Source organism: Urocitellus parryii, chromosome 7 (assembly GCF_045843805.1).
Source record: "Urocitellus parryii isolate mUroPar1 chromosome 7, mUroPar1.hap1, whole genome shotgun sequence".
Lineage (NCBI taxonomy): Eukaryota > Metazoa > Chordata > Mammalia > Rodentia > Sciuridae > Urocitellus > Urocitellus parryii.
Window position 1 is genome coordinate 25,907,088 of NC_135537.1, and position 25,680 is coordinate 25,932,767.

General features: G+C 30.8%; 1 protein-coding gene across 3 annotated transcripts in view; it reads left to right on the forward strand.

Moving 5' to 3' along the window:
- Csmd3 (CUB and Sushi multiple domains 3) overlaps window positions 1-25,680 on the forward strand; it is a 1,110,517-nt gene that overhangs the window by 553,837 nt on the left and 531,000 nt on the right. For all 3 annotated transcript variants that reach the window (XM_026384530.2, XM_026384531.2, XM_026384532.2), the window contains 2 exons: window positions 9,583-9,686; window positions 23,775-23,887. In XM_026384530.2, the coding sequence (XP_026240315.2) occupies window positions 9,583-9,686; window positions 23,775-23,887 (217 nt within the window). The remainder of the gene's footprint in view (window positions 1-9,582; window positions 9,687-23,774; window positions 23,888-25,680) is intronic.

Below are 25,680 nucleotides of genomic sequence, written 5' to 3' on the forward strand. Positions count from 1 at the left end.
TTCTCCTCAAACTATATATTATCATCATATGGCTTCAGTAGCTCCAGTCAATACTTTCAGTTATAATCATAAATCAGACTGATTACTTTAATTTTCCTGAGCATCAAGACATCTTTTTACAAAAGCCCCCACAACAGATTGTGCCGCAGTCTGGCTGGGCACAAAATCCTGAGCCACTCAAGCAGGAACAAACTTTATTTTTGAAACTGCCGCCAATGCCCCATACTCACCCTGGAAGATTGCCAATCCACACACGTGGCCTTCTCTCGGAACCCCAGAGGAAGTTCCTCCCCTGGAATTCCCTCCTACTTCACTTCCCCAACCAATGGGAACTCTCCAGGAGTCCCAACAGGCTGAGGTGAACAGCAGGGGTCCAACATCCATATGAATGCAAATCTTAACATAATCATATCATCTCGATGGCTAGCTGGCATCACCTTTCAACCAAAAATGCCATGCATCATATTACTTGGCTGTGGTTCTTAGCAAGATTGTTCCTCACTTTCCACTGAAGAGAACCAGATCACATATATACAGTCAAATTACTTGTAAATGTAATGGGACCATAGACAACTAGAGTCCATCTCATGGAACTTGGTTTGGGACCAGCAGTCTCTGAAATATGAGGATGTAAAGAGGAAGGTTGTTTAATAAAATAAGTATCATGCTAAAAAGTAAAGTGCTAAAAGTGAAGAAGGAAAATGGCTATTAAGGCACTAGATAATGACTTCCAGGATCCTTCCCAGAGGTTATCAAATATCCATCCAGAAACATCCTGCTTTCTTGCATTTACTTGGAAAAATACCTATATGAAACATACTTTCTACCTACATTCATAGAGAAAATCTAAAATCTCCGCTATATGATACATACAAGGACAAGTCCAAAACCCTTAGCAACATACTGGATTCTCCATTATATCAAGATGTTGTTCCTGAATATCTAAATGCCTAAAATTCAAAGAACAGGTTATCATGAGCAATGAACCATGACAGAAAACAAACAGGATAACTGTAATAAAAGCTCCCATTCAGAAGATGAGAGAATTGAAACTACATTGGTTCATGGACCAATATCATATCCTGATAGACAACACTGTTGAAGACTAGCTTCTATACAAGAGGAGTAACTTTCTTGATAAGGCTGGAAAGTTGCAGGTCTTTGGTGGGAATTCTATATTCACAAAATACTGTGATGTAGAACTCAAGATATTCAACCCTTTGTGAATTATACATGGAATAAAAAATAAGACACATTGCTTTTATTTCAGTGCTAGCAAAATATACTACAAAAATCCATGTCTTGAGCCTTATGGGAAGTGGATCAATTAAGCATTTTTAATATTTTAATGCTACTTATGGATTTTTTTACCCCAAGATAACCAATGTTAAAATATATGATTTTAATTGCAATTGGCTTTATTAGAAACTTAGATGGTCTGACAAGACTCTTTTATGAGTGGCAAAATATAAGCAATTTGAAATCACCATTTCATAATGGAAATCAAGAAAGTGGCTTATTTGGTTAAAAGAGCAAGATAATTATAAATTATTTCAAAACTTTAGAGGTTTTTTTTTTTAATTCAAACTTTTCTTTCATCAGTCCTAAAACAAACACATGTTGTTCTCGCATCTAAATGATTAGGAAAAGATAGGCAAAATTTATGGCACTTTCTATATATGTTTGATATTCTATGATTTCCTAACTAAATGTTTCAGCCATACTACCAAATAAACATGTAGAGAAAAAATACATACTACATTGATTGGAACTTTTTTTATTTGTTCATTTTACTTCCACATTATACAGAAATCAGTGAGTTTAAAATAGCTATTTGGTAAACATTCCATAGCATAGGATCTATAAAGGAAACTTCACATCTAGTTCTTTACTTATTACAGCCTCCTTTCTTATGTTGCTTATTACATTATAGCACAAATGTAAGATTTTTGTTTTTTCTAAATTCCCTTTGTTTAGAATTATCTTGATATACTATTTTTTTATTTCTACTGTAATGCTTTATTTATATTAGTGAGTGTAAGTGAGGCAAAGTTAGTTTTTATTTTCTAATGCATAGATTCTACCTCTGTGGAGGTATTCCGTAGTAATGTTAAAACTAGGCATAAATGAATCAATTAAAATGAATGTGTTTTATAAGTTCAGTCATACTATTCTGGCCTCTTAGTGATTGTGTGTCATTGAAAGTATTCAAAAATTATAAGTGTCTAAAATTTCTGTGACAGCTCAGTAATTTATTGCTTATGTGAAAGTATATGGATTAGTATTAATTAATTTATCACTTAATTTAAAATGGTGTAGTGTTCTTATTGTTACATACATGCAGGCATAAGTCTCAATTACAATTCAGGAAAAATAAAATGTACCATTAAATCGGTGTCCAAATTCTCTAGGACATGATTATATAATAATGGATATCAAGAGTTTGGCATAGCACTGGCAATAAAGCAGTCAGTCATTTATTAGACACTTGATATGTACCTTCTAGACTATTAGAATTTTTAGCCACATGAAATGAAACATTCTCTTAATTTTAATAGCAATTCACTGTGGATCTAATGTGAAATGTCTTGGAATAAAGTGAGTCCATATCTTGGTTATGGTGAATAATGTACAGTGAACATGGGAGTATAGACATCTTTTTCAGGTGGTAATTTCATTTATTTTAGGCATGTATAGCTACATCCTTGGGGATCATATTGGCATTCTATTCAGGGTTTTAGTTTAAATTTCTTTAGAAACATCCATGTTGTTTTCTTTGAGACACCAATGTACATTTCCACCAACAGTGCACAAGATTTACTTTCTCTGCCTTCCAATAGCCCACCTAATAAGTGTGAAGTGATGTCTCACTCACTGTGGTTTTGATTTCCACTTCACTGATGGTTAGTGACGTTGATCACTTTTTCATACACCTGTTGGCCATTGTTATGCCTTCTTTGAAGAAATGTCTATTCAAGTAATTTGCCCATTTTTTGATTGGGTTATTTATTTGTTTATTTTGGCCACTGAGTTGTTCGAGTTCCTCATATTTTGATAAGTGAAAAAAGGCACAAATGGAAAGAAAAATACTATATGATCTCTCTTATATGTGGAATCTTAAAAAATCAAATATATATGAAGAGAGGTTAGAACGTAGTTAGTAGAATGAGAGGGAGGAATAGAGGAAACAGGAGAGGTCAAAGTTTATGATGACTCAGTAATATTAACTCATTAAAAATTAAGGAATATCATTAGTAATGCTTTATTGTATACTGTAAATTTGCTACAAAATTAGATCATAGGTCCTCTTAAACCTCAAGGGGAAAAATAAAAGATAAATGTGAAGTGATGAATATGTTAATTTCCTTCAAGCTATCCTGTTGTATATCAAAAATGTGTATAATTAAAGATAAATGAATTTTAGAAAGAAAAATAGTACCTCCATTTGAAAGGTTTAAAAGTTAAAAATAAAATTTTAAAAACTGACTAAGAACAATGATTATAAAAATGTATATTCACAGTTAAAAAAATAAAATATAACTTTTTTGAAATAATATATTTGAAATTTAAATAATCAAGAAGTGTGCTAATGAAGAATTAATTAACCAAAGGTAGATCCCAAGATAGGAAATAAGGAAATAAGAAGATAGGAAATAAGAAAATGGAAACAGGAAAGATGAGTTAAATGACATAGAAGATGAGATAAAGAGATCTAATTTATATCAATACATATTTCTAGAGAGAATAAAAGTGAAACAATGTAGAAGGGAAACTAATTTGAAGAGGTTTTTATAATTAATGACTGTCTTGAGTTCAGAAGCATAGAAATGATAATTCATACCAGCAGAATAAATGTGCACCTAAGCATTCCTTAATGAATAATAAGCAACAAAGAGAAAATCTTTAAAAAGCCAAAGGGAAATTACAAACAATTATAATTTGTGTAAGAGAATAGTAACACTAATAGTCAAGTGAACAATGTCTGTAGAATATGTGGAAAAAATAATTACTAACCTAAAATTATATAATTAACACTAATCAGCAGAACTATGAGTAAAAGAAAGATGTTTTCAGATTAGACCAAAAAATAAAAATACTTATCACTAATAGATTCACACTAAAAAAACTTACTTCCATGGCTTCTTCTCAAATAAAAAAGGAGGGAAGAAAGAAAGGAGGACATGAAGGAAGGAAGGAAGCAAACGAGGGATGGAGGGAAGGAGGGAAGTAAACATGAACTCCAATGTAACAACGTTCTACAGTTACTACAAAATAATCATAAAATGTTAATAAGTACAGAAACAAGTCTTGAAAGACAATTTATGTACAAATTTATCACTGGGCAGGGGTTGTGGCTCAGTGATAGAGCGCTCGCCTAGCACGTGCGAGGCCCTGGGTTCTATCCTCAGCACCACATAAAAATAAATAAACAAAATAAAGGTATTGTATACAACTAAAAAATAAATATTTTTTAAAAATCACTGGGACAAAAGTGCTATAAAAGCCTATCAAATAATAGACTTTATTTTTTATTTTTATCTTTTATTATTTGCCTATTTCCTTGAAGTATTTTTCCACATTTTTTTATTGGTGCATTATGTTTATATATAATGGTGGGTTTTTTCCTAACATATTTATACATGCACAAATCTAACAATATAATTTGGTCAGTAACATTCCCCATTGTTTTTCCTGTCTCTTTTCTCCTTAATCCTCCTGTTCCTTTTCTTCGATTCTACTGATTTCCCTTCAGTTTTTATGAGCTCCCTCTACATTTCCCTTTTTACTTACATGTATGAAGACATGAATTGGTGTGAATATACTTTGTATACAACCAGAGATAGGAAAAGTTTGTGCTCTAAATGTATAATATGAATTGTAATGCATTCTGCTGTCATATATAAATTTAAAAAATAAATAAAAAACAAAAATAGCAACAGAAGGAGGCACACTGTACTAATAAAAATATCTCAAAAAATTCTAAGAATTATCATTACCTTAACTTGTTTTCTGACACAGTGAAATTTAATTGGAAGCTAACAAGTAAATGAAGATTGTACATTTTCATTTTTAAAACATAATTAGGACTTTTTAAGTATTTCATTTGTCAAAGAAGAAATGATAAAGGAAATTCAAGAATGCTTAGAAATAATATAGAAATAGGATAATCTATATACCAAAAATTGTGAATGCTCCAAAATGGTATCAGAGAAATATTAAAAATAGTGGAAAAGTTTTTGTGTCATTTGACCTTCTATGGGCCATCTACTTCAAGACGAGTCTACAATCTTGATGATGGCAGCCTACTCTCCTAGCCAGGGACTATAGTGTATGTAAATACAGTGAACTATTATTTAGCCATAAAAATAAGTAAACTTCTGATACATGCCACAATATGAATGAACCTTGAAGACCTCATGTTAAGTGAAATAAACTAGATATAAAGACAAACATGCATGATTCCATGTATTTAAAGTATCTAGAATAAGAAAATTCAGAAAGTAGTTTAAAAGTCACCACATGCTACGAGAGCAAGAAATGGAGAGTTACTGTTTAATGGTGAAAGAGTCTGGGTTTGGTCTGCTGAAAAACTTTTAGAAATAGGTATTAGAGATAGTTTTAAAACATTGTAAATGTAATTAATGCCACTGAAATGTGCCGTTCAAATGGTTAAAATTACAAATTTTATTATCTATTTACCTAAATTTAAAAAATAAAGAAAATATACATTAATGCTATTAGAACTGAAAAACAGGAAAAAAATACAGACCATCCTGGAATTAAAATTGAGTAGGTCATGTATAACTGATAAGAACCTATAGAAAAATAAGTAACTTTTAATGAATTTGAAAACGTGCATGGCATTGCAATATTTTTAGAAAAATAAAACTAACTTAAATTAACTCAGAAAAAAAAAACAGCCCGATTAGTTCTCTAATTATAAAATATATTAAACAGTCAACCCTCATTCCCTCAAAAAAGGCCTGGATGTTTTTATAAGATAGCTCTCTTTAGCTTTCAGGAATGTATTCTCAAATGTACAGATCTTCCAAACAAATTAATGTGTATACTTGTCAACTTATTTGATTATACTAATAAAATTTTGATACTAAACTAATAAAAAGAAACAGAATAAAACTTTCTTAGCTTTATAAAGTATATCTACTTCAATATTATTCTTATTGGTTAAACATTAGAAGAATTCTCTTTTATATGATAAGTGGTTAGTGAGGTCAGCTATCACCATATTCCAGTAAACAATGCACCAGATATCCAAATAGTTAGAATAAAGAAAATAAAGCATAAGGTTAGTTATGAAGAGTCTAACTTGTTATTTACTGAAAATATACTTGTTATCTAAGAAAACTAAAAATATTCATGAACGCTTTAAGTTTTGTTCAATTCCTTAGATATGAGATCAGTATACAAAAATAAATTTTGTTTCTAACAAGAAAATAAGTTGAAAATATTAAAATATATGATACTTAAAATAGTGAAAAAAAGTTTTTCAAAGAATAACACAGAAAAAACATAAAACTTTATTAAGAGATATTTATAGATCTAAAGAAATAAACCAGGCTTATCTATTGGATAATTTAATATTGTAAAAATGTCAGTTATCACCAAATCAATCTATAAATGCATTGAAATTTCAATCAAAAGTCCCAAGTAATTTTTGAAGAATTGTACAAAATGATGTATAAAATAGAAGTGGTCCAAAATTAGTAAAAATAGTGCCCAAGAAAAAGATAATGGGCTGAATGAAGGACTTAACTTATATGATTGGTAAAATATTCCTTTATACTGAGAATATTAAGCCAATTTGTGGTAGTTCAAGGACATACACATTAAAGAAGAGAACAAAATCTACAGTTTAAAACCACTGTGCTCATATATAGAATCTTGTTTATGCTAGAGATTGACACACAGATCCCTGGGGAAAGATGGACTACTTATTCAATGAAAAATTTTTTGTTCATATTGGAGGTAAAATATGAAAGGAATAGTATGCTAGTTTTCTACCATTACATAATAAATGCTCAAAAATTATCAGTTTGTAACCACATAAATTTATTATCTCACAGTTTCCACAGGAAGGAAGACCAACCACAGGTTAGCTGGAACTTCTTCTGAAGGTCTTACCAAGGTGAAATCATGTTGTCAACTAGAGCTATGGTTTCATTTGAGACCTGGGACCTCTTTTGAGCTCACATCCTGAATTGCAGAATTCAGTACTATGATTGAAGACTAATTCAGATCCTGAAGGCCTCTCACCATCCTTGCTACTTTTGCCTCTCCATAACGTGGCAATATGCATTTCACCACCAAAAAGAGGGTGCCTTTTTAAATTTATTTTGCTTCTCACTTTCAGACCTTCTTTTAAAAGCCTTCCCAGAATTAGTCAGGTCTTCCCAGGATAATTTCCCTTTTGATTAACTGAAAGTCAACTGATTGAAGCACTTAATTACATCTATAACATCCCTTCACCTTTTCGGTATAATGTTGCCTAATCATAAGATTAAATGTCCCATCATATTCATAGGCCCTGCCCACATTCAAAGGGAGGGACTTATATAGGTCATTACACAGGGGACTAGAATTTTAGGGGACATTTTAGTAATCCGTCTACCATACACTTCCTTTGCAATTTCTTTTAAAGTCAATTCCCAAAAGAGTAAAGTTTTAAAGAAAATATCTTTTCAACTTTGGGCCATAGGCAATACAAAATTGCTACTCATAAAATAGTGGATTAGTAGATTCTACTTTGGTAAAATTAATAATTTCTTTTTATTAAATGATCAATTAAAAAGTGGGAGGGGGAATTATAAAAAATTGAAAAAGCTACTGTAACACATTTAATGTAAAGGTTTAGTTTTCAGAATATACAAAACTTATCTCAACTAATAAGCCACACCAAATGTTGTAATTTGAGTCAAAGGGAGCACAAAGAGACTGGTCTTAGATCTGTGTGGTTAGGCAGTTCCTGAGCAAACAAATTAAACTTTTATTATAAGTAGCCTCATCTGTTCACCCCATTGTGTCTTAGTAATATTCTTTACAATGACTGTGGTAATAGGGAAAATGTTGGGATATAAGCAGTCCTTGCAATCAATAACCAGCACACAAACATAAAAACAACTGCCACAATACAAATGACCATGTCACAGAAAACATAAATGACAAGTTAACACAATTAAAAGATAGACAACTCAATTAGTAATGAAAAATGCAAAGAAGGTGATTTTTGTGCCCACAAGATTGGTAGAAATAAATACATCTAATGTTACAATTTTGAATATCTGAATTGGTAAACCAATTTTGGAAAATCATATGGCACAGGGTTGTAAAATGATTTTTAGCTTTATTATTACCTTTATCAAGTATATCACCAAGATACACTTGAAAATTGGAACAAGAAAAGTTATAATATTGCTTGTACTCATGTAGCTTATGAATGCAAGGGGTGGGGAACTTACGTCTCTATTGACAGACAATTATTAATTAAAAGTATCTATAGTCAACTCTAAGTAGAATGAAGAAACAATACACAAATTATTACCATATAAAATGCATAATTTAGTTTTTTCACATATGTTATTTATATTAAAGAAATTGCTTTAGTCAATGCTAATATAAAAAATATTTTAAAAACAAGAAATAAGCACCTTCAAAGCTTGTTTTTTTATTCCTGTTTAAAAATACAGCTCATAAAATCTTTCAATAATTCACATAACAAAGAAATAGTAATGAATACTACTAAAGAGATTTTTTATTTATTCTCAAGTAATGTTGTTAACTTCAGACATATATTTTATCAAATTGTGAATAATACTTAATTATAATTCATTGTTTGCTTAAGGTATGATGTATATGGAACAGTATTTATATAATTTCTCTACTGATACTTAATTACCTTATTCTTTATATTATAGTACTTAATAAATGCAATGTAATTAAATTTGATTTTTTCAGATATGTATAAACTTTTTACAAATACATGAATATATTTCAATAAAAACTAATTTTAAATTATATATTATGGTATAATGTTTCTCTGAAAGTATGTGCTTCCAGTTTTACCAGTACATTTTAGTATATTTGAGGGATGGATTTTGTTACTAAAGAATACACAAAAATAAACCTGATACCATTAAATGTAAACATCAAGATTCATTTTTAGCTCTAACATATTTTAAGCTTTACTACTTAGTGGAAATAGCACATTGTTTTTCCAAAATATATGCAAATGTGTAGAAAACCATTCCCCACCTACATGTACTTTTTATAAAGTCTTTTCAAAGTAGATTTGTATTAATCATGCTTCAGATGCTTCAAATAAGAGTATTCCATGAACAGAATCCATGTCATTTCATTGAAAACTTAGTAAAGAAGTTTTAATATAGCAAATAAAAGCCATGAAATATGAAGATTGAACTTTAGGAATACTCCGACATGATTTGCTACGATTCTGTGAAATTTGTATATATCCGGACATATATTTTGAATATTTTTTGTTATTGCTTTCTTTTCTGTTTACATTATATAATACATTATGTTCAAGGCATTTTTATTTGTTGCTAGGTTATACAGATAAATTTTGAAGAATTTGATCTGGAGATTGGCTATGATACCTTGACAATTGGTGATGGAGGTGAAGTTGGAGACCCCAGGACAGTACTTCAAGTGTAAGTTTTCAATATTTCATTTTTGCCTTAACCCATCAGGTATTTATCAGATTATAGTTTCAAATTATTTTTTGAAACTTTTCATACACTATATATATATATATATATATATATATATATATATATATATTTGTAAATAGACACAACACTTTTATTTTGTTTATTTATTTTAATGTGGTGCTGAGGATTGAACCCAGTGCTTCATATATGCAAGGCAAGTGCTCTACAGCTGAGCCACAGCCCCAGTCTCTCTCAAATTGTTTTTTACTTTGATCCTTTCCACTACCATAAACAAGAAGCACAGTGTCTAGTTATAATCACCAGTGTACACATGATCTGTTATTTCATCTTCAGTGAAGGTCCAGGCACTTTATCTTCTTAGCCCGTTTGGTATGCTGTAACAGCAGTCATTAAATTGATGGCTTATAAGCAATAAAAATTTATTTCTAATTTATTTCTTTATACTAGAGACTGGGAAATCCAACATCAAGGTGCCAGTCAATTCAATGTTTGACAGGGGATTTTTCTTATCTAACCTGATGTTTCTCAAAGGAGAATCTCCTTGCATCACTAATGATACACAATAATCTAGGGCACTTTTAGAAATGCAGATTTCAAGACCACTGAACTATTCTTAATGAATCATTATCTCTGGGATGTAGACCCCAAATATACATATTTTGATGCACTCATTAGATAAGTCATATGTATGCCAAAGTTTGAGAACTACTTATATAGGCTTTTTATACCCTTATTATGTATATATTTATTATATAATGACTGAAGGTAAGCAAATTTTCTTTATTCCCTTTTTCCTCTTTCATTTTCTTCCCTTTTTAATTTTAAAAGAAGATGTGAATTACAATTGTTCCAGAATCCTATATAAAAACCAAAGGTTCAATGATTGCATATAGATTATTATAGTCCCCAATATTATTACCTTTGAATTCTTGTCTTCCAGAGAAACAAAACCAAAAAACCCTACTCTTCTTGCCTTTAGACCTCAACTTCAACCTTTTCCCTTCCTCTGTAACATGGATATCATTGATCTAGAAAATTTGGTTGTTGCCTCTTTCTGGCCTACTAGAATTTCATTCTATGCTAAGGTGTGATAGACAAAAGAACCACTATTTGCTTGATCCATGTGTTCAAATCTGTGACCAAACTTTTTTTAACTTCACTTTTAACACCTTTGATGATTAGCATTTTATTATTATGTTAAGCCTGATGTGGCCATATTGGGCTGATACCTCCCAGAAATTATCTACAGTTCTTCCTATATCTCTTTGTGGTGTTGTAACTGATAACTTAGATTCCATTGTGCTAAATGCAGCTCTATTAGAAATTATCAGCCATAGATCTACTTCTGATCAGTCTAAATGGTTTTAGCTTTGTTTGTCAGTTTAATGCTTAAAAAAACTGAAAGTTTTGTATAAAAATTTGAATCTGTAGTTGCTTTTGACAAACTGTTAAGACTAGGCCTAGATATTCACATGGAAAAAATTCTGAAATTGTGTTCTGCCCTCTTAGAAGGCATAGGTTCTCCATAGAGACTATCATTTTGACTTAGGATTCTTTGTATTCCCTGGTTGGGCTTAAAGCTAGCATGTGACACCTGATATAACACAATATTTAGATTGCTTTATGCATAAATTTGTTTTCCAAATATGAAGTTCTGTTTACCCCATTAACAGTAGCCTGAAAAACTGTTGGAATCAATCTAACAAAAGAGGTGAAAAATATCTACAATGAAAACTATAAAACACTAAAGAAAGAAACAGAAGAAGACCTTAGTAGATGGAAAGATCACCAATGCTCTTGGATAGGCAGAATTAACATTGTCAGAATGGCCATATTACCAAAAGTGTTAATATAGATTTATGAAATCCCAATGGCATATTTCATAAAAATAGAAAAAGTAATCATGAAGTTCATTTTGAAAAATAAGAGACCCAGAATAGCTAAAGTAATCCTTAGCAAGAAGAGTGAAGCAGGAGGCATTACAATACCAGACCTTAAATTATACTACAGAGCAATAGTAACAAAAACAGCATAGTATTGGTACCAGAACAGTTAGATAGACCAATGGTATAGAATAGAAGACACAAAGAAAAACCCAAATAATTACCGTTATCTCACAGTATACAAAGTCACCGAAAACATACATTGGAGAAAATATAGCCTTCTCAATAAATGGTGCTGGGAAAACTGGAAATCCATATGTAGCAAAATGAAATTAAACCCTTATCTCTCACACTGCACAAAAATCAACTTAAAGTGTGTCAAGGACTTAGACACTAGAACAGAGACCCTGAACCTAATAGAGGAAAAAGTGGACCCAAATCTCCACCTTGTTGTCTTAGGAAATGATTTCCTTAATAAGACTCCTAAAGCACAAGAATTAAAATCAAGAATCAATAAACAGGATGGAATCAAACTAAAAAGCAAATGAAACAATCAATGATGTGAAGAAAGAGCCCACACACCTCACATTGATCTCCAGGATATATAAAGAACTCAAAACACTTAACACCAAAAGAAACAAATAACCCAATCAATAAATAGGCTAAGGAACTGAATAGACAACTCACAGAAGAAATACAGCCATTCAACAAATATATGAAAAAATGCTCAACATCTCTAGCAATTAGAGAAATATAAATCAAAACTACACTGAGATTCCATTGCACTTGAGTAAGAATGGCAATTATCAAGAATACAAGAAATAATAAATGTTGGCAAATATGTGGGGGAGAAGTACACTCATACATTGCTGTTGGGCCTGCAAATTGGTGCAAGCACTATGGAGAGCAGTAAGAAGATTCCTCAGAAAACCTGGAATGAAACTACTATTTGACACAATTATCCCAATACTCAGTTACCTAAAGGACTTAAAATCAACATACTACAGTGATGCAGCCACGTCAACATTTATAGCAATTCAATTCACAATAGCTAAACTATGGAATCAACCTAGGTGCCCTCAAACAGATGAATGGATAAACAAACTGTGATATATATATGGGATATTACTCAGCCTTAAAAAATAATGAAATTATGGCATTTGCTGATAAATGGATGAAACTGGAGAATATTATTCTAAGCAAAATAAGCCAAAGAACCAAAGGCCAAATGTTTTCTCTAATATGCAGATGCTAATTCGTAATAAGTGTGTATATGGAGGGGGAGAATAGAGGTACTTTGCATTAGACAGAGGGGAATGAAGGGAAAGGAGGGGGTATGGAAGTAGAAATGATAGTAGAATGAAGTCAGACATTATTACCCTATGATTACTGTGTAACTCTACATCATGTACAAACTAAAGAATGAAAAGTTATACTCCATTTATGTATGATGTGTCAAAATGCATTCTAGTGTCATGTATAACTAATTAGAACAAATAAATTTAAAAATTTTTTTAAAAGTTGAAGTTTGTTGAACTTAATAATGTGCACCAAATTTGGTGACTGATCATCAAACATTTGAAATATCTTTTTCTAGGTGTTTCCAGAGTCCACCATGTGTACTTTAGATATGAGATTTTAAAATGCATATAAAATGGGACATGTTTCCCTTTTTCTACTTAACATAATGGTCTGGAATTCAAATGTAGATTCTTTAAAATATGAACAGGAAGAGGCAGGCTGACTAGTCAATTAACTAAAAAAAGTATTTCTCAAGATTCATATATCTAGTATAAAATAAAGTGTTTCAGCATTGGATTAAATATTAGATATCTTCTTGTGTAATTAACAGCCCACAATATAGATTCTATGTAATCCTTAGCCATAACCTTTGACAAAAAAATCTTTGAGCTAAATATCATGTAATTGGAGGTATAAATATTATAAAGTCATGCATCTTTACAGAATTCTAGTAAGAAGGATATCAGAATTACTTTAAATATTCAACCACTAGAACTGGCAAAAAATAATAACATACATTTATTGGGATTAAGCAGTCATCTTTAACAATCTTGGATCTAAAAAAAACCACATAAATAAAAATGTGTTTGAGCCATTCATATTATCCTATTCCAATGTAAGAAAAGTTATAAAGACAGTGTGAATTCTGATATGTCAGTTGGTATTCTTTTTTAGAACCAATTATTGTATTAGTGACATAGAATGAATATTAATTCTTATTTGAATACCAAGTACCAAATATCTTTGCTGACACCATCACATTCTTCCAATGAGTACTGCATCTCCAGGAGACAATTAAAAATTAAAGCTTCATTCTGTGACCATTACCTTTTAGACTATTCATTCAATAGATTTAAATTGGCCCCTTAGGGAAAGTATGGAAGAGCTAGGAAAGAGAAAGAAGAAATAATCTATCATATTTAAATATTCATGACTATGAAAGTAACATATACAGATAAGTCTATTTTGATCCAAACCTTATTGTAATTATACATATTAATATTTGTACAGAACTCAAAATTAGTGCAATAGTCTTTACTATGTAAGTTCTACATAGAGGAAAATCCCTATATATTTTAAATATAGCTGTTCATTATCTAACAACTACATTCTTCCTTAATCAAAAGAACCTCTGTATAAACACACCACAGTCTTTTACTTTCTTCATACCTACTTCTTAGAGAGTTTTGAAACTATTCTTAGTTGACCTCAATTGCTTCAAAAAATCTACTAAATATTTTATTTGTGGTTTTGTCATCCTGAAAGTTCTCAATATCAAGTACAGAAGATGTCTGTATTTTCTTTCATATTGGAGGACAGGAGTGGGTTGAATTTTAAGAATCTCATATCAAATGAATGAGATCAAGTAGCAGATGAAGCAAGATGCATGTCATAATTAAATAAAAGAAATAGGCCTACAAATGATTTTTTGAAGAAAAAGAAGATGAGGCTAAGGTTATTTAGTCAATATAAAATCAATGAAGGAATACACACACACACACACACACACACACACACACATATATATATATATATAGGAAGCGCTCTCTCTCTCTCTCTCTCTCTCTCTCTCTCTCTATATATATATATATATATATATATATATATATATATTAGGGAAAGTGTGAGAGAGCTGGGAAAGAGAAAGAAGAAATAATGTATCATTTAAATATTCATGAGTATGAAAGTAACATATACAGATAAGTCTATTTAGATCCAAACCTTATTGTAATTATACATATTAATATTTAATATATATACAATTATGTATATAATTTTGTATATATACATATGTGTGTGTGTGTATATATATATTTATATATATATATATATATATATATATATATATATATATAAATGAAGCACTCATATCCCAGTTGAGCAGTCAAGTAGAAAAAGCTATCTTAGAGTTGGAACTTGTTTCTTCTGCTGCTTTTAGGAAAGGAAACGGTGTTATATTTTTCCTATTCTCATATTACCACTTTCATATTGTCAGTTTGTGCAGCATATGTACTTTGTCACTTGTTATATTTCTTTCATTCTGAGAAATCAAAATAATTGTGAAAAATCTATATGATTCCAAATTTTGTCCTGCATTCTTCCGTCTACAACCAAGGAACATGTTTCCCTTGCTTTTCTCCCTCAGAAACTTGTTTTTTTTTTTTCCCGTCAGAAACAAAATTTAACTTTTCTGAAAATATATTTTTTCCTTGATTAAGGATTACTACAGCAGAACTTTGCTAGTGTCTATATTCTAGAGGTGTTCAAATAGAAGCAAGCTGACTAGCCAACAGATTTTACAGACTTTGAATTAGATCAAAAGTTCCTTTGAACTCTAAGACTCTGTGATATGAGAACTTACTGGATTTGTATCCACCAAAGAAGCTGATGTAAATTTTAGTAAACCTGAAGCATATTTCTTAATAAGTTTAGCTTTCTCAATGATAGGCCCACCCAGGACACTTGGAAGGCCTAGAGCTAGAATTCATATGGAAACTTACATGTCTACATATTGCAATTTCTATATCAAGCTAAAAACTATTAAATGCAATAAGTTCCATCCTCCTACCTTGACAAATCACTTTTATAACAGCCTTCCTTTTTGGCATATAGAGGCATTGGGAAGTCTGGCCCCAGTCTGCAACTGGCCAAGCTCATTCCTCAACCTCAGCTTCATCTTTAATAGATGAAATAAATGGGGACATCTCAGCCTGCACATTAAAAATGCCCACACCAGCTATAAAGACCATGCCTTGGATGTAGGGGCACACATAGGTTGTATGTTCTGGGGCTGTCAATAGGAAACTGGAAAAGAGGCCCATGCAAGTCCAAGAAGCAGGAAATTCTGGGATTCAAGATACCTAAGTATTTTACAATAGTGCTCCACAAACAAAAAGTAAAATAGATTTGGTTTGAGCCCCAATTTCGCTGGAACTGATAACTAGTAATATGAAGAAAAATGAAATAAAAACAGATAAATATGGTTGTTATTTTTTATATTAAATGAAATAAAAACAGATAAATATGGTTCTATTATTTTTTTCTGTTAATTTTTTATTATGAATTTCCTGAGACCAAAATTACTCTATCAAATTGCTCTAGAAGTTTTAAAGTTTTACTTCCAATTTCAGTTTTTTAAAGTTTTACTCCCAATTACAGACACTAAGGTCTGTAAACTAGTATAGGATTTTGTAAGAGAGTGGTGTGAGAGATGTAGAGTCTCATCAGGAAGGTATATTCCTGACAAGAGCTGGGCTAGAGAAAAGTCAGAGCAAGGCACACTACAGGGAAAGAATCAGGGAAACAGCCCATATTTTATGATGTTTAAGAACTTGATAAATTTTCATGAACTTATTTAAAACTATAATTGAAGGAAATTTATTCTAAGTAATGCTTTTATAACAGGAAACAATAGTCTCCATCTAAACGTATTTATTCAGCAATCTTTTTACTCATCTGTGGATTCTTTTTGTGTACTCATAGGTTTGGTCCATGTGCTAGAACTAATTTGGGGCACCAAAAACATTTTTAAAAAATGGATTTAAGCCAGGCGTGGTATCATGTGCTGGTTGTCCCGACTACTTGTGAGGTTGAAGAATAAAGATTGCTTTAGTCTGAGAATTTGAGAACAGCCAGGAAAATATAGCAAGACCCAATCTCTTAAAAATAAACAAAAGTGAAGTACTAAGCAACTCAATTAGTCCCTGTCTTAATGTGCCTGGCAAGTGTGAGGCACCGGATTACTTCCTTGGCACTACATAAAAATAAATAATTAAAATAAGGGTCTTGTGGCCATCTACAACTAAAAAACATTTTAAAAGAAAAAATAGAAATGCATTTTTATAGCATCAGTAACATAGGGTGCATCACTTTGATACATATTTAACCTGATGAAACATAAAGCTTATTTTATTCAGACCCAGTATTGAATTAAGCAATTCCATTTCTTTAAATACTTAGGCTCTAAAAAGTAAAATAAGTGATTTATTCTATTCCATGGAAAGTAGTTCATAAAGTTATAACATGTGTAATAGGTGATATACTTTCTCTAAAGAAGAAAATATGAAACATTTTCTTAAATACATCCTAAATAATAATTTTTCATTAAGTACAAAGAAATAATTATGACCAAGTTATGAGAAATGGAATTATTTTACAATAGAGAAAATACTGTAATTGCACATCACATCTATTACTAAATTCTCTATATTGTTTTATCAAATGAAAATTCCTAAAATAATGCAAATTTAAACTTGCAGTTTTCACACTTGTTTTTTTCTGTTATTTGTTGTGAAATATCTATGGCCCATTTGTATGCTTTCTCTCTCCTTGCTCTTTGTTTCATTTTTATTTGGATGGAGTTACTTGGAGAATTTTTCCCCCAGTTTTAAATAACATTTTTCATTTCTAGCAATTCTATGGCAGTGTGATGACAACGGTCCATAGAAATCAGAATATGCATGTGGTTATCTGATAGTAATTCTGGTAATGGATTTGAACAATCACATTATTACCTTTTAAAGCTATCAAAACACTTCAACATTTTCACAAATTGTTTCCCATGTTCATTTTCATACTTACATATAAATTCATTCAATAGAGAAAATGAATGTAATTTATAGATCTAAGAGTGATGATGGTATATTACTGACATTGAGGTTACTTTCAACCCTTATTTCACCAACATGGAGGGAAGAAATTTGTTTATTAATGCACCCTTCTCATTTGTATAGCAGCAGACTAGGAAGTTGTTTTTTTTTTTTTTCCCTGCATGTTTCACTATCAGGTTCATGGTAGCACTGTAAAGATTAATGAAGTGAAAACTAGTGAAATAAAAGATTAAAAATTGTCTTCTGTTCTTAGGATACCTCTAGAAATATTGTGAGTATGCAGTAATGTTGGATAACATTATGTTTGAATAGATGGTGAAAAATTTAGTCTGATTATATGAATGTGATTCTTTATACATTCTTCAAGAACAATTGTGACATTATAAAATCTCATTCTCAGAAACATGTTAGAATTAACTATCATTATTCTTCCCTGGAAACTCTTTCTTTTCTATTAAATATACATATTTCTGAGTTAACATAAATTTTATAACAAATATTTTTATTTTAATAATATTTTAATGAATAATGAACTATTTTCAAAATGAAAAAAGTTCTATTTTCATTGGGCTTATAATAGATAAGTATTTACTATTACTATTATTGTTCTTAGATCTTTGACAAGACATTATCTTTTTCTAATTACTCAACAATTTATTATTTCAAAATCTCTACTCATTTTGTTATCATTCTAGGTACATGATATTTGCTTTGAACAAACTCCCCTACATCCAGGGAATTTCATCTTTCCAGCTTTGCTCTTGACTTTACTGAATGCCATAAAACACCATGAGCAAATGAAAAAATATTCTAGATTTAGCAAAAACGATATATTTTTAAAGATTGATATCCACAGTAAAAAAAGATTTGAAGAATTGGCTGGTCAAAAAGATACTTCACCCATTATGCAAGAGTAAAAACAACAAAACAATATCTCTTCTACAAATCCCTACTTTCTCTTTCTGCTGTACATATACATGTGCATGCACACATGCATAATACTGTTCAATACACACATATTCATTATGTGACCCACTTCTACCTATCTTATATTGCCCCAAATATCTAACACAGAGATTTGTGTTAACATTGTTATGTTAACATGAATTATAATCATAGAGGGTACTTTTTTTCTGTACCAAGACATAACTATGTAGACTCAGCAAAAAGGAAATCTTGCAGTCATTAGCATGAACATGCCATGAGCCTTAGAGCTTGTCGATCTACCATAGCATTTCATACTACATCATGGAAAATGATCAAAGTGAGAGCAGCAATAATTTTTATCACGTGGACAAGATTGGACATGTAGTCTTTCAAATTATCTGTCACTGTGCAATAATAAATACATATTTTTGGAACTCAGAATGACTTTAGGCTACAGCATGAAAATAGTCTCTGTGACTTTGTGATTATCAACTATCAGTTATTAATCTTAGAAGATAGTTTATTCCTTGTGGGTCTTCTTTATTCACTGTGATTGTTGCTACATCTGTCTATTGTGAAAATACTGATTATCACTGGAAAAAAAACAATTTGCTTCTGTTTTGCTTTCGTTTCTTTTATATATTGTGTATTTGTTGTTACTTGAATTGGATTGACTAAAATAAATTTTAAAATACTTTATTTTCTTTCCTTCTTACTCAGGAATATATTTACTGTGTTAAGCAATTCAAATTTGGTTACAAAATAATAAATTAGGACAAAATATAGGACTAGTACCCAAATAAGCTGAATTTCCTCCCACAAATACTAAATATTATAATCAGTTAATTGTTAGAGTGCTAAATATCAACGATGAAAAATATCCATATATTAATACAAAGATATGTGTGCTGCAATCTTAGTCACCAAATTCAGTTTTCTATAAACATATCTTTGTATACAAATCCATTTGTAGATATAATAATAACTATAAAGAATACATTTATTATGCCTTTGAAGTAATTTATGCCATTGAATTGATTAGTAATTAGAACTTCTGAGCCCCATGTTTATAAATGAAATTAAAGCTACAATTATTAACTAGTTACATAAATTTCTAACATTTATGTGTTTTTTCATGCTATTGTTCTTTAAATATTTGGACTTTTGAAACTATATAAAGTATTTTTCTTATAGGATGTTGACCTACCTTCTGAAATGATATATAGTGATGTTTCAAGATTGTTGTTTTGTTATTTTAAAACTATTTTTCAAGCCATCATCATTCTTAGTGAATTGTATATACTTCCAAATAAATATATGTGTAATATTTGATAGCATTGTGCTAGAAGAGAGAATATTAAATGCATTTTCATTTAAAATGAAAGTTACATATGTGTATGATACCAAAAAACTGTTGGAATGTAGTACTGTAGTTTTTATCTCTAATGGATGCCACTATATACTTTACAGTTTATAAGGAAAATCAGGTATAGAGCCTAACATAAATTTAATAGATTCCATCTTTTATTTCATGCTGGAGGAAGATTTCTGAGTTCATTTATTTAGGTATTTTACTCTAATGGGAAGTGACAAACTAGGAACATTACAATGCATTTTGAATAATGCACACTGAGGTTACTAAGCCTGTAAATAAATGTGTATTAAAGACGTGTTTTTTTGCCGCGTCTGGCTAAGAGAGCCGAGTCCGGCGAGGGACGGCGAGGTTAAGAAGTACACAGGACACCAAGGTTCTTCATCCAGGAGTCACCCCTTTATTACTAACATCATCTCCTTTTATACCCCAAGCAGCAGAAGTGGAAAGTTACCCAAAAGAGGGAGGGAGAGGGGAGAAATTTGGTTGGACATCTGCCATTGTTAGATACCGAAACTTCCCTTATCAGGAAGTTCACCAGAGCAGAAAAGGTCAAGACATTCCCGTGGAGCACATATGTCTCAGGCGGATAAACAGGAAAACCGCAAGTCCACGCCATGGCCTTGTGAGCTGGCCACTTTGACATGCAGAACAAGGAACTGGGGGCTGGGCCCCAGGGGCCAGGGAAGGCCTGCTACCAGCAGTTTTTTTCTTTCTTAATTTTTTTCTTTTTTTATTTATATATGACATCAGAATGCATTATAATTCTTATTACACATATAGAGCACAATTTTTCATATCTCTGGTTGTAAACAAAATATATTCACACCAATTCATGTTTTCATACATATTCTTTGAATAATAATGTCCATCACATTCCACCAACATTTCTAACCCCATCACCCCTCCCTTCACCTCACCAACCCCTCTTCCCTATCTAGAGTTTGTCTATTCCTCCCATGCTCCCTCTCCCTATCCCACTATGAATCAGCCTCCTTATATCAGCATTTTTTTTTTAATATCAGCATTTGGCTTTGGGGAATTTAAGTGTTTTTTTTTTAATTCACATAGAATAATTTCCCAAAAAGGGTATTAAAAGCACATTATAATCATTTGATGAATCATTTGTGAATCTTATGGAAATGACCTAAGACTCTGATAGTGGCTGGAGTTTGAATATAAAGTTGTCCAATGCAAGTGGATCCTGCCATTTGTCCAAATCAAGGCCTTTGCAAGGATTCCAAGAAGAATTAATCATTGAGAGTTCGTACAAAACAAAGAGCGGGGTTTTAAATGATATACCCAGTGTTAAGAAAATATAATTAAAAACAAACTCACCTACCAAGGAAATGAATCCTTTCCACAAAATATACAAATGAGTGTAGAAACAGCTTTTCTATTGAACAAGGATTAAACCAGACTGTGGTGTGCATCGTACAGAATCGGCTAAGGAGATTGCAAAACAGACAGATAATTCTTATTCTTTTATAAAGCCAGTCAGATATAATACATTACACATATATGTTATTTGTCTTTATAAAAAGGGAAAATAAAATTCCATTTTTTATGATAGCCAGGAAATTAACTCATGGAGCAATGTGCCTCAGCTTAAACTCCACAAACACTGGGCAGGGTATCATCCTCCTTGACGTTCACCTTTCGAAGAAATGGCTCCAAGTCCTCCAAGAAAGAAATTCTTTTGATGCAAAATTGGAAAGAGTCTCATTTAATTTTTAAAATATTTACATATATTTGAAAGAAACTGAGAACTTATAATTTCCAGTTTTCTAAAGTAAATGTTAAAAAGGAGTAGGTTGAGTTTATATTTACTTTTTTGATAGCAGGGGAAATTTTTATTTTAATTGCTTATTTTTATTTTAATATACTTTTACACCAACAATGAATAGGTAACTAGGTAGAATCAGAGTCGGTAGGATAATAAGACCACATAGGTTTATTGTTCTTTCTGAACTGACAAAATCTTATTCTGGAGATTTCATGCTGTAGAAATTATTCAGAGTTGAGTATGTCATGAGAAAATGTAGTAAACAGCAGTAATTAATTTATCTCAGAAAAACAACTTTTACAATTCACTATGAAATAGATTGTTGGCATGTTCACTATAATGTAGCTGATGTACATTTTATAGACTTAAGCTCTTATACCCATTGTGTAATGAGTATAACTTTCTGTCAGGCCTCTGAGCTTTAGTTCTCATTCTTGCTCATGAAACTGCATCTGTCTCTTTACTGTAACTCCTAAGACCAGTACCTATAACTCATCAAAATTCCAGGGCTACACTAAAAATGCATGTGCCACAAAGCTTAATTAAACTGTTTCAAAGATCATGTATATATATAGCAATAAAAAATGTGCCTATAGATGTGGGTTTTTAATTATGACAGTTTTAATTTTTTTGACAGACAAAATTAATATAATCTAAGATTTCATAATCTCTTATAGGATCTTGATATCTTTTAATGTTCCTCTATATCATGTATAATCCCAAAATTAAATCATACTTTAATTTCTTTCTCTTAAATTCCTAGATTGTGTAACAACAGACACTGTGATATAGCCATACAGCTAATACAGTTTTTTGTTTTATTTATTTATTTATTTTACGTCATTTTTACAGTTTTGGTGGCTGCCTTACCAAAAGGGGCATTTTGCTGTTATGGTCATCCATGCTGCCTTCTACTGGTTAACTATAGTGTTGCCACTATCCAGGGGACAGTTATTTTATTTTTTTAATACTGTCATAGGATGTCTTTTTTTATTATTATGAAAGAAAACTTTATATCTTCTTTCCTGATGCAATTTTAAGCTCTCTTTGTGGCTTTGGAAATTTAGTAGGCAAATGTTTAACAAACTTACCCTTTTAGTATGAACTTTACAATCCTCAATTGATATGTACAATTACTCTGAAGTGAGACCATTTTTTTTTCCTTTTTATTCTTCACAGACTTTTCCCTCCAATGTCTTATTTTCTCATTTGCTTTCATTCTGTTTCTGACCCTTGGCTTCAGTTCATACATGTGACTACAACATTAATGATGCCAGGAAACAAAAAGTAATTTCCCTCCTTATGGTACAAAATCATGCATTAGTAAATGAAAATTTATTAATGCTTGGATTCAGTTATACTGCTTCAAACTAATAGCATGTTCTTTAAATATAAATAATTTTATTTACAAAAAAAAACATATGATATGGTTTAACCATAATGTAGCCATTATCTAGGGTATAGTGTAAGTAATATAAATTTAATCTCTGTTATATCACATCAGTATTGCAAAGGGCTAGATTATATTGCCTGTGATTTTTCTTTTGCACAGTATTTTAATATTTTTCACAGTTTTTAAAACAAAACTCTGTGAAACTTTAGTATTTAAAATCAGATACATTCTTGGTGTTAAAAAGTACTTGAAGATTTTTATATATAGTTTTTTTTTTCCTTTTTGTTCAAAAGAAAGTATAAGATTCTCTGATAGTCTAAAATTTAGTAATCTTGCCTCAGGGATATTAAAGATCTAACTAGTAAAACATATAAAATGGTATTTTTAATGATAAACCTTGATCACTAAGTTGTGTAATTTGTCTTTTCTGTTACATCAACACATAGACCTGTAAATTTATCTGACAGTTTTTTTTCCTAGCAAAGAAAGTAATGAGATACATATCCATCTCATAATTTTCATGCAGAAAAATGTGTTAATAACCCAACTCTCCCCTCTTTGTTTCTCTTTTGTAGGTTGACTGGAAGCTTTGTACCAGACCTTATAGTGAGCATGAGTAGCCAAATGTGGCTGCACCTTCAAACAGATGAAAGTGTTGGATCTGTTGGCTTCAAGGTTAACTACAAAGGTAATGATGAACTATTCCTGTGGGAAATATCTTAATACCAACAGAGAATACTTTTACATTTCAAGTTTAATTGCCTCTACAATGTTAAAAAGTTTTCCATAAAACAAATAAAAATACATTCCAACAAAATAATTCCCTCTTTAACTATAGATATTGATCCTGATTATGTTTAAATAAAATTGTTTTCTCTTTAAAATGTGTCTATTTAGCATTCCATACCTCTCTCCCTGTTGATTATACTACTCCTGTGATTCAGTCACTCCAGACTGCTAGCCTTTTCTTGAATAGAACATGCAATTTTATACTCTAAATAATTGCTGGGTAAAACGCCTATTAAATACTTCACTGTAACAGAAAAGGACTTCAATCCCCAAATATTCCAGTATATTATTTTCTTAAATCCACTAGTAATTCTGTCATATCAAATACATGGTCATAGTATTGAGTTTATTAACTCCTGTGTAAATCCCAGACCACAATTTTTGCTGCCCATCCCATGACTTGATGGAAATATAGATTAATGAATGATTAATTCTATGTTAATTATAAGATCCTTTGTTCTAGTTTAATTATTAAGAGATAGTTATAAGCCTTATGAAATTATAAATATCTTTGACATGTGTCAAAACTTGATTAAATTCAGTATATATACATTTTAGAAATGCAAATTTATATTTCTGATGGAAAAATATGTAAATATTAATAAATTCAATTAAAATCTATTATTTAAAAAAGGAAAATGTAAAAGATCCATCAGACTATTATGTGGCTTGAATTTATTACTTCTATCATAGTAAAAATTATTCCCTATCAAACAAGGGCTATTGAAAAATTATCTTATTGCATAATAATAATTTTTAATCAGAGTTTCTTCTTTCAACCACTGCCATGCCTTTGTGTCTGGGTACACTGAGCTGAATGCATGATGTTGTCAGGGAGACAGGACACATTCATTCTGTATATTTTATTTGTGACTAAATTTGTACTACATTAACTTGAAAACCTCAGGAGATCTGTGTGAATGTTGGTTTTAAAAAATACTTAGGCTCACTGTAAATATATATATTTTAAATATATTCCTCCTCCATTTAAAATCCATCTCTACTCCCAGTAAATAAAACAAGGTTATGAAATTGAAGAATAGTCCTCTTATTTTATTAACTATCTACTTGATTTTTTTTCTCTTCCCTTGTCCCTCTAAAAGCCCAAGTGTATTTTGCCTTCTTACATTTCTTTTATTTTTATTATTTTTCACCCTGAGGGTTACCTCTCAGAAAATCTATAGTAGTATAAACCTTAGAACCTATATTAATCATTAATAGCAATACTTCAACAAGAAACATAGATATTAAAACTCTTGATTAGTTTGTAGTAGCAGGGGAGCTTTATTGATATTTATACAGCCCCTCAACAGTTCAAGAGCTGGAAGTACATTGTGAAGTGTCACAATGAGGCATTATTTTATTCTTTCTGCTCAGTTTTTAGCAAAAGTAATTTTTAAAAAATCCCAAGGATCAGCATAAGTGTCAGGTATTGATACTTTTAAGAAAAAAAATCATATTTCCTATTCTGTGGCACTGTTACTCTCTACCCATCATATATATATATATACACTCTGTATCACATGTACTATATAAGCAGACAGGAAATAAACTTTCTTGTCTTTGTATGTGCATAACAAATATCCCTTTTCTGTCATCATAATTGTATGTTCAATTAAACTGTAAGAAGGATTTTTACCTTATATTAACACATATATGTTAATATAAGGTAAAATATGTTCTAACAGCTTT